This window comes from Plectropomus leopardus, chromosome 17 (genome assembly GCF_026936395.1).
Source record: "Plectropomus leopardus strain MGB_pleo_1.0 chromosome 17, ASM2693639v1, whole genome shotgun sequence".
Taxonomy (NCBI): domain Eukaryota; kingdom Metazoa; phylum Chordata; class Actinopteri; order Perciformes; family Serranidae; genus Plectropomus; species Plectropomus leopardus.
In genome coordinates, this window is record NC_142192.1 from 27,082,501 (window position 1) to 27,096,894 (window position 14,394).

General features: G+C 41.6%; 1 protein-coding gene across 1 annotated transcript in view; it reads left to right on the forward strand.

Moving 5' to 3' along the window:
• Positions 1 to 14,394, forward strand: part of nfatc1 (nuclear factor of activated T cells 1) — a 48,709-nt gene that overhangs the window by 2,202 nt on the left and 32,113 nt on the right. Inside the window, exons 2-5 of the mRNA XM_042506026.2 lie at positions 981 to 2,028; positions 3,124 to 3,283; positions 10,497 to 10,699; positions 13,039 to 13,211. Of these exons, the coding sequence (XP_042361960.2) occupies positions 981 to 2,028; positions 3,124 to 3,283; positions 10,497 to 10,699; positions 13,039 to 13,211 (1,584 nt within the window). The remainder of the gene's footprint in view (positions 1 to 980; positions 2,029 to 3,123; positions 3,284 to 10,496; positions 10,700 to 13,038; positions 13,212 to 14,394) is intronic.

Below are 14,394 nucleotides of genomic sequence, written 5' to 3' on the forward strand. Positions count from 1 at the left end.
GTTAGTCTTGCTCAAGAAAAAGTCTGGTTTTGAAATCTCACAGACTTTTTCACATAGTAGAAATCAGCTAAATATTCAGCCATAACATCGAAAATCTTTTAGATAACACGAAGCCATGCTTTCTGTACTCCAACACAGCAAACTTCCCAGCTCTCCTCTCAGAAAGGTTGTAAAGAAAGTAAGAAATCATCTGAAAAATAGCTTGTGCAGCAGTCTTATCAATAGTTGCTTGTTTTTTTTTGGCAATACATATTTGTAAATACAGATCAAAAACTAGCTGCTAATAAATGTTGTCCACAATTTTACTACTACTGTTTATTTATGTTGTGCATTGTGCGACGACGTCGTTTGAATCCTCATCCTTGATTATGACGATTGTGCGTAAAACCAATGGAAACAAAAGCTGGTTCGCTAGAAAGCACTGGGCTTCCAAGAACCAGGGCTCATTTGGTGGAAAAAGGGTACTTGAGTGAGATTCGGCAAGATACAATCACAAACAGACCGGATCAGGTGGAAGTTAAAGTAAAAAAATCATTTCTCTTTAAGGGTCCTTTCTATAATGTGGTCAGACACTTAAAATTATAATCTGAGATCGTCAGTGACAAAACCAAGTGCTTTTTATGAGTACAAATAACAATGTCAAATGCCCCATGTGGTTACATTTCAGTCTGTTACAGTGCTCCAGCTGCAGCCCTCTCTCTGTATACTGGGCCAAAATTAAAAATTGTTGTCTTCAGCAGTCACATAGACACAACAACTTTGGATAAATAGGTTGAAAAAAAGCTCTTCTTTAACTTGCATGCATCAGGAAATGGCCAGAGCCAAATCTGGTAAGGAAGCCCTCCTTTTGCCATTATAGGCAACACCTCTGCAACAGCACTCATAAGACTCAACTTGGCAGCCGTCTCCCACTCAGTAAGCGAGCCAGTGAATGTGTGTTTGATTATCATGGTAACAAAGTCAATCTGTTTGCTTTCCAGATGCATATGGCTACACGCCAAACGTCAGTCTCTCCCTCCCACTGGGCAACCCTTGCCTTCCCTCCCAGTACCACAGCCTCCAGTCCAGCCCCACTATATCTGTCTCCGTCACCGAGCCTCACAGTTATGACACCCAGGATGATATGAGAGCGGCCGGGTACTATTCATCTTCAGGTGTCCGCCCAAATGGGGCCCCGACACTGGAGAGCCCTCGTATCGAGATCACAGCCTACGGTCAGTTTCCTGAGGACGAGGTGGAGGAGAGCAACCTTCCTGTTGCTAAGCAAGTCAACTCCATCGTGATGCTGACCCTCCCCAGTGCAGAAGGTTACCGTGACCCCAGCTGCCTGAGCCCGGCCAGCAGCATCTCATCTCGTAGCTGCCACTCCGACGCCTCATCCTACGAATCAAGTTTCTCCTACAACTACGACAACTCCCCCCAGAACTCCCCCTGGCAGTCGCCCTCTGTGTCGCCCAAAGGCTCCACCCTCGCCCTGCCAGGCGATGGCTGCACCTCTGGTGGCTCCCCTCGTCACTCCCCCTCCACCTCCCCTCGCACAAGCGTGACAGATGACACCTGGGTGGGTCAGCGCAGCTCCAGGCCCAACTCGCCTTGTGGTGCAAAAAGGAAGTACAGCTTTAACGGCAGTGGGGTGTCACAAAAGCACTACCCGTACTCACCCAACCACTCTCCTGCAGTGTCCCCGCAGACCTCCCCTCGCCTCAGTATCACAGAGGAGACCTGGCTGCCAAACACCAACCAGTACACCAACTCAGCCATCCTGGCAGCCATCAATGCGTTGACCACAGATGGAGTGGCCGACCTCGGGGAGGGAATCCCTATTAAAGCCCGGAAAACCAGCCTGGATCACAGCCCCACAGTCAGTCTGAAGCTGGAGCCCGGAGGTGAGGAGCCAAGTCCAGGGGAGCTCTGTCAGGACGAACACCCCACTAACCGCCTGCCTTTAAAGAAGGAGGGCTACTGTGGCGGCTATCTGGATGTGCCACAGCACCCGTACTCCTGGTCCAAGCCAAAACAATATGTCAGGTAAGCAAAGAACGGCAGTTTGAGTTAAAGACTTTAACCTTGATCAAATATGTATTTCATGCATATAAAGAGAGTCCTAGTGTTGTCTATGCAGTAGAAGGACACAGATAGTTTTGACATTGGTGCTACACAACCAGAAAGAGCATGGAAAAAGGACTGTGGCATTTGCTTTTGCTCAAAAGGTAGAAAACCTTCAACAACCAACATGCATCAGATGAATAAAAACTCCTGCTGGTGGGCGGCATAATGCAACTTTGTCCGTTTAATATAACTTCATTCAGCCAGATTTCATATTACAGTTAAACGATAAGCTAAAACTGTTTTTTGAAAAAAGCTAAGTTGAGAAATATGCATCTTTGTAACAGCATCGTGATTTATGTTTGATCAGCACAGCTTAATTTTACCGTTTGATCTTCATTTTTTGGCCTCCATTTTCACTGTGCAGGAAGCAGGGTGGCGCCCACTTCCTGTCCACAAGCTCTTTCCATTACAGTGAAAAAGAGCATCAAAAAACATTTTTTTAAACATTTTGGGTGAGAAAAAGGCAGTGCCGAAGCGTTACCTTGATTTATTTTTGAACAGCTCTGCCTAGTTTTACCATTTGATTGGATTTCAGTACCAGTTTGAGAGGCAGAGAGGGGCGGGTATGTTGTTATTTATGTCATTTGGCAGAGTTTTGCTGTGAAAGGAGAGATATCCAGACACTGGTTAGATGGAGAGAACTCAGTTTATCTACACATACTACCAACATTGTTTTGATACGAAGCCGGTTGAAAATCTGTGAAGTATCCCTTTAACAAACCTGGAGGAAAGCCGAAGGGGGATTGATTATTGTGTACATAAAATCTATTGAAGCATAAATCCGGTTCCCTTTCTTTTGCAATCATATAAAACGTTATCCACACATAGACCCTTGATTTGTTACTGACGAGACGTATGTTTAAACATATTTGCAGTTTCACAACAGGTTTATCACAAGCTCTGGCATATCACAGTCTTCACATTCTGCACATTCTACCTTGATAAGTGCATCTAAATTAAGCTGTCCTCCCTCTTTGCTGAGCTGACATGTTGGACATGTTTTCAACCCGACAGCCCATCTCTGCCAGCTCTTGACTGGCAGCTGCCGTCCAGCTCAGGGCCATACAGCCTGCAGATCGACGTGCAGCCCAAGTCGCACCACCGAGCCCACTATGAGACGGAGGGCAGCAGGGGGGCTGTGAAGGCCCTGGCAGGAGGACACCCAGTCGTTCAGGTCTGCTAAACCAGTGTTTCCTAACTTTTTTTTGTCTGTGTAATACTTTTCGAGGTAACATAAGCCAGTGTTTCACCAAATAACGCAAATTCCTCTGCAAGGTTCTATTTAGACTAAGATTTTGAACATTTATATAGTAGCGAACAACTTTTGCTATGTAAGATATTCTTGCTGTCAACTCAGGAGAAGCAATCACTTCTGGTACCCTTTGTAGCAGTGCAGGGAAAGCTCGGAAAAGCAGCAAATTAACGTTGTTTCTTTGTGACATCAACATGCCAAAGAGCTTCTGGGTGACTGGATGCACAACAGATAAGCTCATTATAAGCCCAAGCTCGTCAAAGTATTTTTATTGTACTCAAACTTAAATCATTTCGTAAGATAGCCCAAAGGTAATCGTGTTAAAAGACTATGGCATGATTCAAAGTTGACCATGACGTGTTTCCTGCCATATCTTGCCTAGTGCAAGATATGGCTGCTGTTAGCTCTGTGCAATGTGGCTGGCGCTACCATTTCAGTTGAGGCATCTCTGCGCCGGGCTTTGAAGCAAATTTTATAAAGTGATCAAAAGTGTAACCGCACCATGGATCTGTTACATGATGCCATGGAGCCAAAAAAGTTTTTTTTTCCCACTGACTTACGTGGGGAAAGACATGTCTGTAAATAAGTTGATAATTTTTTGGGGGGGCATCACAACCTCTGCAAAATAATTTGTTTCACTATTAGAATTTGATTTCGCTAAAAAGCCTAGAACAGGGTTCCCACAGATCCTTAAAAAGTCTTAAAAGACACTGAATTTATCAAGTCAAAAAATAAGGCCTTAATTGGCATTAAAGTTTCTTAAATCAATCTTTCAAATGTCCTAAATATGCATAGACATTGGAATTGGGATTTTTATGAATCTTCTTTTTTTGCATTGCAAAAGCTAAAAATAATAGGTAACTTAAAAGTACTATTAATAATAATTTACTGAATGGGTCTTGCATTAACATCACCAAAGAGTATGTTTTACATTACAATAAATATTTGAAAATAAAATAAATCCCCCCCTAACCTTAAGTTACTGAAGTTACTATTGGCTTCTGTAAAATTGGTCTTAAATTACAGTCCAAGTGGCTTTAAAAAAAGTCTGAAAAAGTTTAAAGTTCAACTTGCCTCAAGCTGTAGGAACCCTGATCTAGAAGACCTGCAGAATTAAATGATTTGATTTCCATTCGAATTAGCAGAGCGCTCAAAGAGAAGTTAGGTGTTTGGCTGGCAAAAGCTGGCTGTGCATCTGCCCTCGGCTGTATCCAGGTCTCTTTATACATTAGTGCATGAGAGGGGAGAGCTGCGTGCAGGCAATCCTGGTCCAGGATCTGCATGTCGTATAGCACTTTAAAAAAAAAAACCCTCAACATTTTTGTCTCATTTATCATCTTACAGTTCCTCAGATTTATCTAACAACCCCTAAGTAGCCAAACCCTATGTTGAGAACCACTGAGAGACTGTTTGGTTTCCTGTGCTGATTAGACCAGCACATGGTGCAGCCATTAAATCCATTTTACTCCTTCTCTTTACCTTGTCACTTCTCGCCTCACCACTTTCCCCCCTGTTTTTTTTTGTGTGTGTGTGTGTTTTTTAACCTCGTGTTGAAATAGATTGGGGCGACATGTGTTTAATGACCTGGCTGTTATGTTATTCAGAGATGTCACATTTCTGAATGGAATACCATAGGTATGCTATTAGACAGACCGGTCCACTCAGTCAGTTCCTGTCCAGACGAGGGTGACTCAGACTTTTCCATTGCGTTGTCGAGTGCAGCGCAGACAGTTACAAAGTGATGTAGCATGGCCAGTAAGAGCTTAGTCATGAGCTTTAACCACAGTAGCTCTGGTGGTCGACTCTAGAGAAAAAAAATGTGGACAACTGCAGATATGTTTTGGTTTCAAACCCATCTGGTCCCCCTAACCATTACTCCACGCCGCTGACCTCAGTCTCTGAATAAATAAAGGGTCTGCAGCGCCGAGTTGGACAAAGTGAGCGGTGAGCTGGGCTGTCAGTTTAATTAATACCTTTTGACTTTTTATTAATACATTACAATAAGTCTTTGAGTTAACCAAACATTCGTCACATATGGGGCAGAGTTTTCTGTGTTTGGCTTTCAGTTTTCATGAATTTCTTTTTAGCTTGAGCAGTTTTCCTCATTGCCTCAGAGGAGCAGTTAGCTTACCATGCCAATTATTTTGAAAGGGGGATGCTAACATTGCTAAGCAGCCATTTAAGGCTGCTTAGCTGTGACTCATTTCTATACCGCATACTAACACTACACACATTTTGAGTAAGTAATTTGTTAACCAGAAAAATGATAAAATAAAGTTATTCACTAGAGCAAAGTTAGCATCTAGCTCACAGTGGAGCATTTAGCAGCTAAAGGGACACATCAGCAGTTGGTGGTTGAGACCAAAACAGCATTTAAAGAAGAGTTAATTTTGGATTTATGTTTGTCAGGTTGCTTGAATCACAACACTTGATTTTACTAATGTTGCTCTGTATCTGCTCTTTGTGTAAATAAGCCACTTTTTTCAACAATGTGTGTGTTTAGCTTTTTTGTGCTTCACTGAAGTGGCCAAAAGAAATCAATGACGCCCTTTTCCCACTGCAGAAAAAACCCAAGAACACCCACTAACATCTGTTTTTTTGCATGTAATGGGAAAGGTTAAGATCTGCATTCACACATAGGTCGAATGACTCTGCAGCAGTCACAGGTACTTATCAGCTCCCAACACTTACACATTACTATACCCATTACATAAACAAAAACTTACTTACAAACTTACATCAAGTAACAAACATACCAAACCCAAACCATAATCTTTTTTTGAACCTAACCAGGAGGTTTTGTTGCCTAAGCCTAAATGTGTCATCCAGCAGAATGATAATTGTGTCTTTAACAAGAAATTATTCAAAATACTTTAAGGTTTGGTGTAACAGTGTTGTGGTATATTTTTTCACTGAGGAAACATCATTGGAATAAGGAAACAGAAATACTTTATTTGTTGGCAGTTTTAGAATATGACATTTGGAAACATGTTGTACCATCCAGCGTGTTGCAGCTTCAGCCACACATCTGTGCAGGACGCGTGTATTTGTCCATGAGAAGGTGCTAATGATTTAATGACAGGGGTCTGAGTTCACCCCGGCTGAAAAAGAGAGTGTGTGTTCTCTTCAAACTTAAACCCAAACCTCCCCCTGCTTTTCCGCCAGCTACCACCCCAACCCCAACACAGACTTCCCTTTGTTTAGGAAAGTTCCCGTGTGTACGGCTGACATCATCGCGTGCTGCGTCCTGCGGAGGCGGCAGCAGCTAAACCACACACGTTTCTGGCAGGCTCTGATGGAGATGTTGGAGGGAGCCTCAGACAAGGCAGCCCCCATCTCTGTGACTTCCTGATTACATGGCGCACACAGCGCCGCAGCCTCTGCTGTGTGGACGCTGGCTGACGAAGCCTCTGTGGCTCGTCCCGCCGCCCCTCTGACTCAAACCCTGCCCAGACTTTACAGAGTTTATTCTGGAAGCTCCTGTTCTGTGTGGTGCGCTTTTTTCTCCAGCATCCAGCGCACAGCTAAAGCGGCTATTTTCTGTTCTTTTTCAATGCCATCGCCGCTGCCTGCCTCAACCACACCCGCCCTTACGCCAGCAGCAGACTGAAGTATGCCCCTCTGAAGTGCTGTGTGCAGTCCTCACCGCAGTTAATGCTCAGGGTTTCATGCTGTACTTTGGTGGAGAGGAAATACCCCTTATTCAAGTCTGTGAGGTCTTCTTTTTTCTTTGTCAGCTTTTATGATCAGCCCAAAAAACACATCCAAACTGAGAGCTGCTCTGAAGTGCATTTTTCTTTTTGGAGTCATGTGTCTTGTCTTTGCTTTGATCAAATTTTGATTCTAACTACAGCATAATCAACAAATATCATGTGAGGCGAAAAGTGTGACAGTCACACTGAGCTCTCTTGACAAACACTGCAATTCAAACATGGGCGGATTATGAGACAGTGGGCCCCCGGGCACAGATATGCAAAAGGCCCCACCACCTCTCCTACATAGGAGCAAAACACATGGTGGTTTTGGCTCTTTTTGAAAAATTCCTCAGCGCCAGCAATAGCCATGGCCAGAGGCATTATATTCTCGGATTGTCCATCCTTTTGTCTGTCCCATTCTCATGAGCACGATATCTCAAGAACGCCTTGAGGGAATATTTTAGAATTTGGCACAAAAGTCCGCTTGAACTCATTGATGAACTGATTAGATTTTGGTGGTCAAAGGTTGATGTGACCTTCCATTCGTATCATTCTTGTGAAGGCATTATCTCAAGGACATCTTTAGGGAATTTCTTCAAATTTGGCAGAAATGTTCACGTAGACTGAAGAATGAACTGATTAGAATAAGGTGATTTAAGGTTAGAGGTCTGTATGTGCATCTGCATGCAGGATATCTAGATATTTATTATTTTTTGTCTCTTTAAAGTCATTATGCATCTTTTTTTGTGTTTTGTATCTCTTTGTGGTAAATTTATCTGATGTTGATTTGTCTCTTTTAGATCATTTTGTGGTGGATTTTTTTGTCAATTTGTGTCTCTTCATGGTTGTTTGTTTTGTGTGTTTTTGTAGTAATGTTGTATCCATTGGAAACTATGAAAAGAAAACCTGTTTGGAGACCAATAATAAGCAATTTTTTTTTTTGCATATTTAGATTTAAAACACACCAGTCAATTTCAGGTAATACGTGTTTTTGTAATTAGTGGGAGCATTTTTCTGTCATTTATGAAACAACAGAGATGTTGGGTTATAGTGGGACTTGCCACGTGTCAGTCTGCAAAAAAATTAGACTGCTGTCCCTGAAGTCATGACCCTTAGATCTTTTATAGCTTCCTTGCCTAAAAAACTATAGGTTCCTTGGTTAGTACATGTTGATTTGAGTAACATTTTGCAGATGAAAGCGAGGGGGCCCATGACACATTGGGTCCCTTGCAAGTGCTTGGCAGGCCTGTTTCCTAAACCATCCATGAGTCCATGTGTTTATGTGTGTGTGATCATGCTTTTCGAGTTGGGAGGGTCCATGAGAGGAATGGTGATGGAGCCCCAGTCGCCCTCACCTCTCTCTCCTCCTCAGAGCAGCCGGAGTCTCGGCATTCCTCTTGTGGGTGATAATATGAACTAGGGAGGGTTGGCTGCACTGCCATGTCAAACTGCCGGGGTGGAGGAGCCGAGGGTTTACATGAAGAGGTATCGCAATTATTTAATTGCATCAACAAATCACAACTGTTGTCTCCTGCAGCTGCTTTATAAAGCAGATGATTCAGATCACAGAGGTTCTTGATTTCAAGATTGCCACTTTGATTATTTTATATCTTAAAGTGAGTGATAAAAAAAAGTGGAAAGTTCAGAAACAGCTGAAATCATTCAGATGACACTGTTGGGTTTGATTATTTATATTTGATTAGAATTTCATGCTGATAATAATTCAAAGCAGATAATCTGTTTGTAATTACAGTTTGAGAGTAACCGTCTAACCTTTGCGAGTGGGCTTCCTCGCTTCATCACACTCCTTCCTGCTGCCTAAATAAACAGCATTGCTAGGCAGCAACCCATTTCCTTACACAAATATACAGGGCTTTTGCAGGCTCTTAACCCTGACAGGGATCCTCCTCCAAATCACATGTTGTGCCTCCCCGCTCCAAGCCTTTTCACTCTTGTTGTGGGTATTCCTCGCCTCGAGTGCTCCTCTTGTGTAAGTGAAAATTGTGGTCTGAATTTCAACATTTCCCTGACGATCGCTTCAACTGGGAATCTCAAACAAAGCAGTATATTCAGGAGGGGTTCAGCATCTGCTTCTAAGTAACCGACCTGACATGGTGTGTGGATGATGATGTGCTCATGATGTCATTTTTCAAATATAGTGATTTTTTTTTTTAAATTAAGGTTCTCTATGGGACATTAAGAAAACAAATACATATCACAATATTTGGCTGAAAAATGGAGGAATTTAGAAAAATGCCAAAATTTAAAATTTAAAGTTTTTTTTTAAATTATATAATTTTTAGAAATACATCATTATATATATATAATGATATTATAATAATATATAAGGCTGTATTGTGGAATGTGGCAAAGCAGTCACGACAGCATGTTTATTGAGGATGAAAGTGTTGATCAGATTTGTTGGTTGGTATCTGTCTGGTTAACAGTGGCAGTGTCATCACATTTTGTCTCTTCTGTAAAAACATGTTTGTGAACAACCTACCTGGTTGATTTGTTATGTTTTCACTGTGAATGGTGTGAAACTGATTCATAAATAAATGCAACACAAGATGCTTCAGTTTCTGAAGTTTGCACGTGAGGAGTTTAACAGTTTGTAGCTGTAGCCTCTCAAATTAAATTGAATTTGAGCAATTTGTCCATATTATCTACACATTTAATGCCTTATTACATGCATTGTCTTTCTTTCAATTGTTCCGACGTTAAAATGCCAGATATTCCACTGTGATTCACCCCACTTACACTGTATGGATAACATACATAACTCTCACAGTGTGTCAGTAGTAGCTGCTGTTCTCAGGTTTCGCTGTGTGGGTTTCTGCCTCATGCCTGCACTCTGCAGTTTGGGTGGTTGAGGTCATCCTGGCAGGAGGCCTACTGTCAAGCAACACCTATGGAGGTCTGGGAGTGCTTTAGAAGCTCTCTGTCGAGCCCATCAGCTCCAGCGAGCAGCACTTCTCTCAGCTCCATCGCTTCAGGATCATTTTACTGATAAAAATCAGAGCAGGGTCACTGCAGAGAGTTTTTCTTGACCCTGATTGGCCGGGACTCGGTGGGACTGACATGACTTTGACTTTTCTGAAACACTAGCTGAGGCTTGTCACAAATCACAAAACTGCTCGCTGTTGGTGTTTTTTCTGCTTTCTGGCAGCGCTGACCCCCTTCAGCTACTGTAATATCAACATCTTGGCAGGCCTGACATGACCTGATGGAGGAAGTGTACACAGGCCGTTGGTGGTAAATTAAAGAAGATGAAAAGGGTGATTACAAGATCCTAAATGGGTGCTTTGTTTGAAAACCATCCCACTGAGAGCCTGACCTCTGAAAGACCTAAAATGGTCTTTAAAAGCATGCGTTTTTTAATTTTTTTTTTGAAGAGAAATGAGGGCTTAACCACAACTGTGTCTTTCCTTTCATCTTAGCTCCACGGCTACATGGACAGCGAGCCACTGACCCTGCAGCTGTTCATAGGCACAGCTGACGACAGGCTGCTGAGGCCCCACGCCTTCTACCAGGTCCACCGCATCACCGGGAAGACAGTGTCCACCCCGAGCCACGAGGCCATGCACAACAACACCAAGATCCTGGAGATCCCACTGCTGCCAGAGAACAACATGCGGGCCATGTGAGTGTCAGGGGCTGCACCGTCCACTGAGGTTTGACTCAGTGATTTGTTAAAATATGTTCACGTCTGCAGTGGGTTCAAACTGGGATATGATTCAAATTATTCAAGACAAGTCCATATCAAGTTTGGAGTCATTCCAGACCAGTCAAGCCTGGCCTCATCTGAGACCAGTCCAATCAAGTCTCAAGTTGAGACAAGCCCCTAAAAGAATACTTCTCTCACAAAATGACCACTTTTATGTAATATTTACCATGTTAAATTGAATTTGTTAGGAAAATGGTGTTTTTCTCATGTGCCTCCATGATCAATTAAGAATCAATAAAAGGTCAACATTCTTCAAAAACTGAAGTCATTGGTAACCACATTTAACAACAGTAAAACTTAATCAAAACATCTGTTTACAAACTCACACAATTTGTGCAGTGTAATCCATGCTTGGTACCCGCCAAACACATGCACTTTTGCTAAAACGTTTAACTATAGACAGTTTTGCTGTAGTGAAATGTTGTGTCCCCCTGAAATTGCTCAAAAAGGTTCCCTGTGCAGGTATAAATGTTTTCTTTACAAATTTAATGTAATGTGCTGAGCAACTGATTCACAAATGGTCATTTTGGAGGTGAAGTATTCCATTAATTCAAAAGTCTTCATAAGTAAAATGCCAATAAGTCCATAAGAATATTTTTCATGTGTGGATGTTGACCATACTGCCATGCCATATCCCATACAAGTCATAACTTGGTTAAAAAAGACTTGACTTGTCCAAACTGGCTTGAGACTTGACCAAAACCTCCCCCCAAAAATCTTAAAATAATTCCTGGCATGAAATGGTAAACATGCATGATGCAGTAATCACCAGTTTCTCTGCAATGATGTGCTTCACTGTTGTCACATTAAAATCTCTAAACTCAGATTTAATGAGTTTACTCAAACAGAGAGATCTTTCCGGTCGTCTGCAGGGAGAAATGTTGATCTCAAGCTCATAAAAGTATCAAAACATATTTGATCACAACTTTGCATATAAGGAAAAGAAGCTAAATCTGGAGCTATTGAGTTTGCTCCTGATTTTCTGTGTGTGTCCGAGAGTGTGAATTTTTGGGTTGTGAAAGTCTTGCCCTCTGTACACAGAAGGGTGGCTTTCACATTTTATAAGCCTTAGAGATCAGATTACTGGGGGAAGCTCTGGGCTGCTAACAGGGACCTCAGGCTTTCTGTCTGAGCTGCCGGCAGCAGCAGAAGCCTGCTAGCATCAGCATTTTCTCTGCGATTTAATGGATGTAACACATAAGCTCCTCTTATACAACGCCTTCACCTCAGGATACGGTTTCTCTTTTCTCACGGGGGGACACGCCTCAGAGTGCTTACACTGTAGACGAGGGATTTGTGGGAGATTTATCCGTTTTGACTGTATGACATATAGATGTTTTATTACGTGGTATAGAAACAGGCATTATCATATTTCTGAGATGGTTATTGACGATAAGTCTGTTAGCTAACATGAAGCCACAAATGGTCAACTTGGTATGACTCCAATTAACTCTTAATAAATGAAGTTACAGTAGAAAAAAGCCTCTCTTATTGGTATAAACTTTATCTCAGGCTCTGAATGGTTGCCTCAGTTTGTGGTTTTGCACTCAGCCCGTCTGCGTAGGCGGAGAGCTGAACAGCTGGGGTCCTTAGCATCAACACCTGATTGCTTCGCCAGTGGAGCAGACCCTGGTGTCTGGCGAGAAGAATGTTAGGGAGTGTTCAAATGTGTGTAAAAGTTGACATTAACTAGGCTTTGAGGAATGCGGCATCAAGTAGCACGGCGATGGAAAAGCCAGAAACCGTTTGGAAGAGGCTTGAGGTATTTAAGGATAAAAACGTTAGATGAGTGCAGACAGAGAGGAAAAGGAGGAGGAGGAGGGGGGCTTTTATGAAGTGTGTGATGGAGATTTTTTTTTTTAAAGAAATCATTAAAGCCAACTCTTTTGTAAGATTTGTGGAAGGGGAGCAGTATTTTAGGAGCCATCTCTTGTGTGTAATAACAAAGAAATTCCTGATTTGATGAACGTTTCCCAGCCATAGGTTTCTATAGAGTTTGAGTTTCAGCCAAGAGTGGATGCACTGAGGTGTAAAAGCTCTGATGGGGGCAGTGGTGTTAATCTTCTGTTGACATGACTGCAGCCTCCGTAAGGATAGTGTTGATGGAGTGAAAATCCCTTTTGATATCGCTGCAGCACTGTATAAATCACAGCCTGATTAACTGAGACTTTATATATAATTAGTGCAGGTGATGATTTGCCGTTTGGACAGGCGCATACTTTGGCAAACTCTTCATCTTTCTTCTCCTCGAACAGAATCGACTGCGCAGGGATCTTGAAGCTGCGTAATTCAGATATTGAGCTGAGAAAGGGGGAGACTGACATCGGACGCAAGAACACACGTGTGCGGATGGTTTTCAGAGTTCACATCAATCAGGCCACAGGGAGGACGGTGTCCTTGCAGGTGTCATCCAACCCCATTGAGTGCTGTGAGTACCTCTTATTCTTTTTCCAAACTTAACCCTCTGAAGCTTGATTTCCTGAAAAATTGGTAAGAGAATTACCTAAAAATTTGCACAACAAAACAAAGCTAAAATTTGAAAAACAACCGAAAAAATTGATAAAAGTGCCTAAATATATATATTTTAAAAAAATTAATAAAATATAATATATTAAAAATTAAATTAATATAATATAACAGTAAAAAGTGCTTAAATATAATAATAACTCTCTAACATATCATATATATATAATTATGATAATTCTATATAATTTTATCAACCTTTTTTTTAATAAATCTACTAATTTCTTGCAATTTACAAGACTTTTCGACTACCAAAACCTTCTAAGGGTTCAAAAGATAAATGTTCTGTGTTATATATATTTATACACAGTCATGTTCCCTGGCACTCAGGATGAACTGTAATTACTTTGATGATCTTCTGGCTTTCATCTGATGTGCTCATCCAGTTAAATTTTGAACTTAATAAAGTACAACTTGAAGCTTTACTTTATCAGCAAATGCAAGCATGCTATCACACCAAACTAAACTATACTAATTGAACATGATGAACATTACACCATCTAAACATCAGCCCGTTCGCACTGACACTGTGATCATCTTGCTGCAGCATTTAGTTTAAAACATTACTGCATTTAAGTGCAGCTTGGTATCAGTTTACTGTGAGGAGAATCCCGCACAGAATATGATAATAAGTGTACACAGGATCCTTCATTTCCATGCCTCCCATTCATTGTCTATTTAAGCAGCGATGTAATGCATTCTGGTTGCGCTGCATTGCAGTTGCAGAGACGTGACATCACGTTGGCTGTCACTAATTTGCATTAAGTTGAGTTCTAGGCGAATGGATGTAAATCAGAGTTACCACTGCAACTCCCCACCTCTGGAAACTCCCAAAAAGCATTTTCACCAAACGAGGATTTGCTGTCTTGTCTGCACTTTTGTCATTGTATATTAAATATTACAGTATATTCCATACTATTACAATATATTCCATTCAATTTCTATGGAGCTTGAACAGTGACAGTAAATTTTGGTATCGAAAATAAAAAATTAGCACTGAAAAAAACCCAACTTTTTTTGCATTCTCATATATCTTTCAATGACAATCTTCTGATTCTGTCTTTATGTCATTGTTTTGTCAGTGTCTG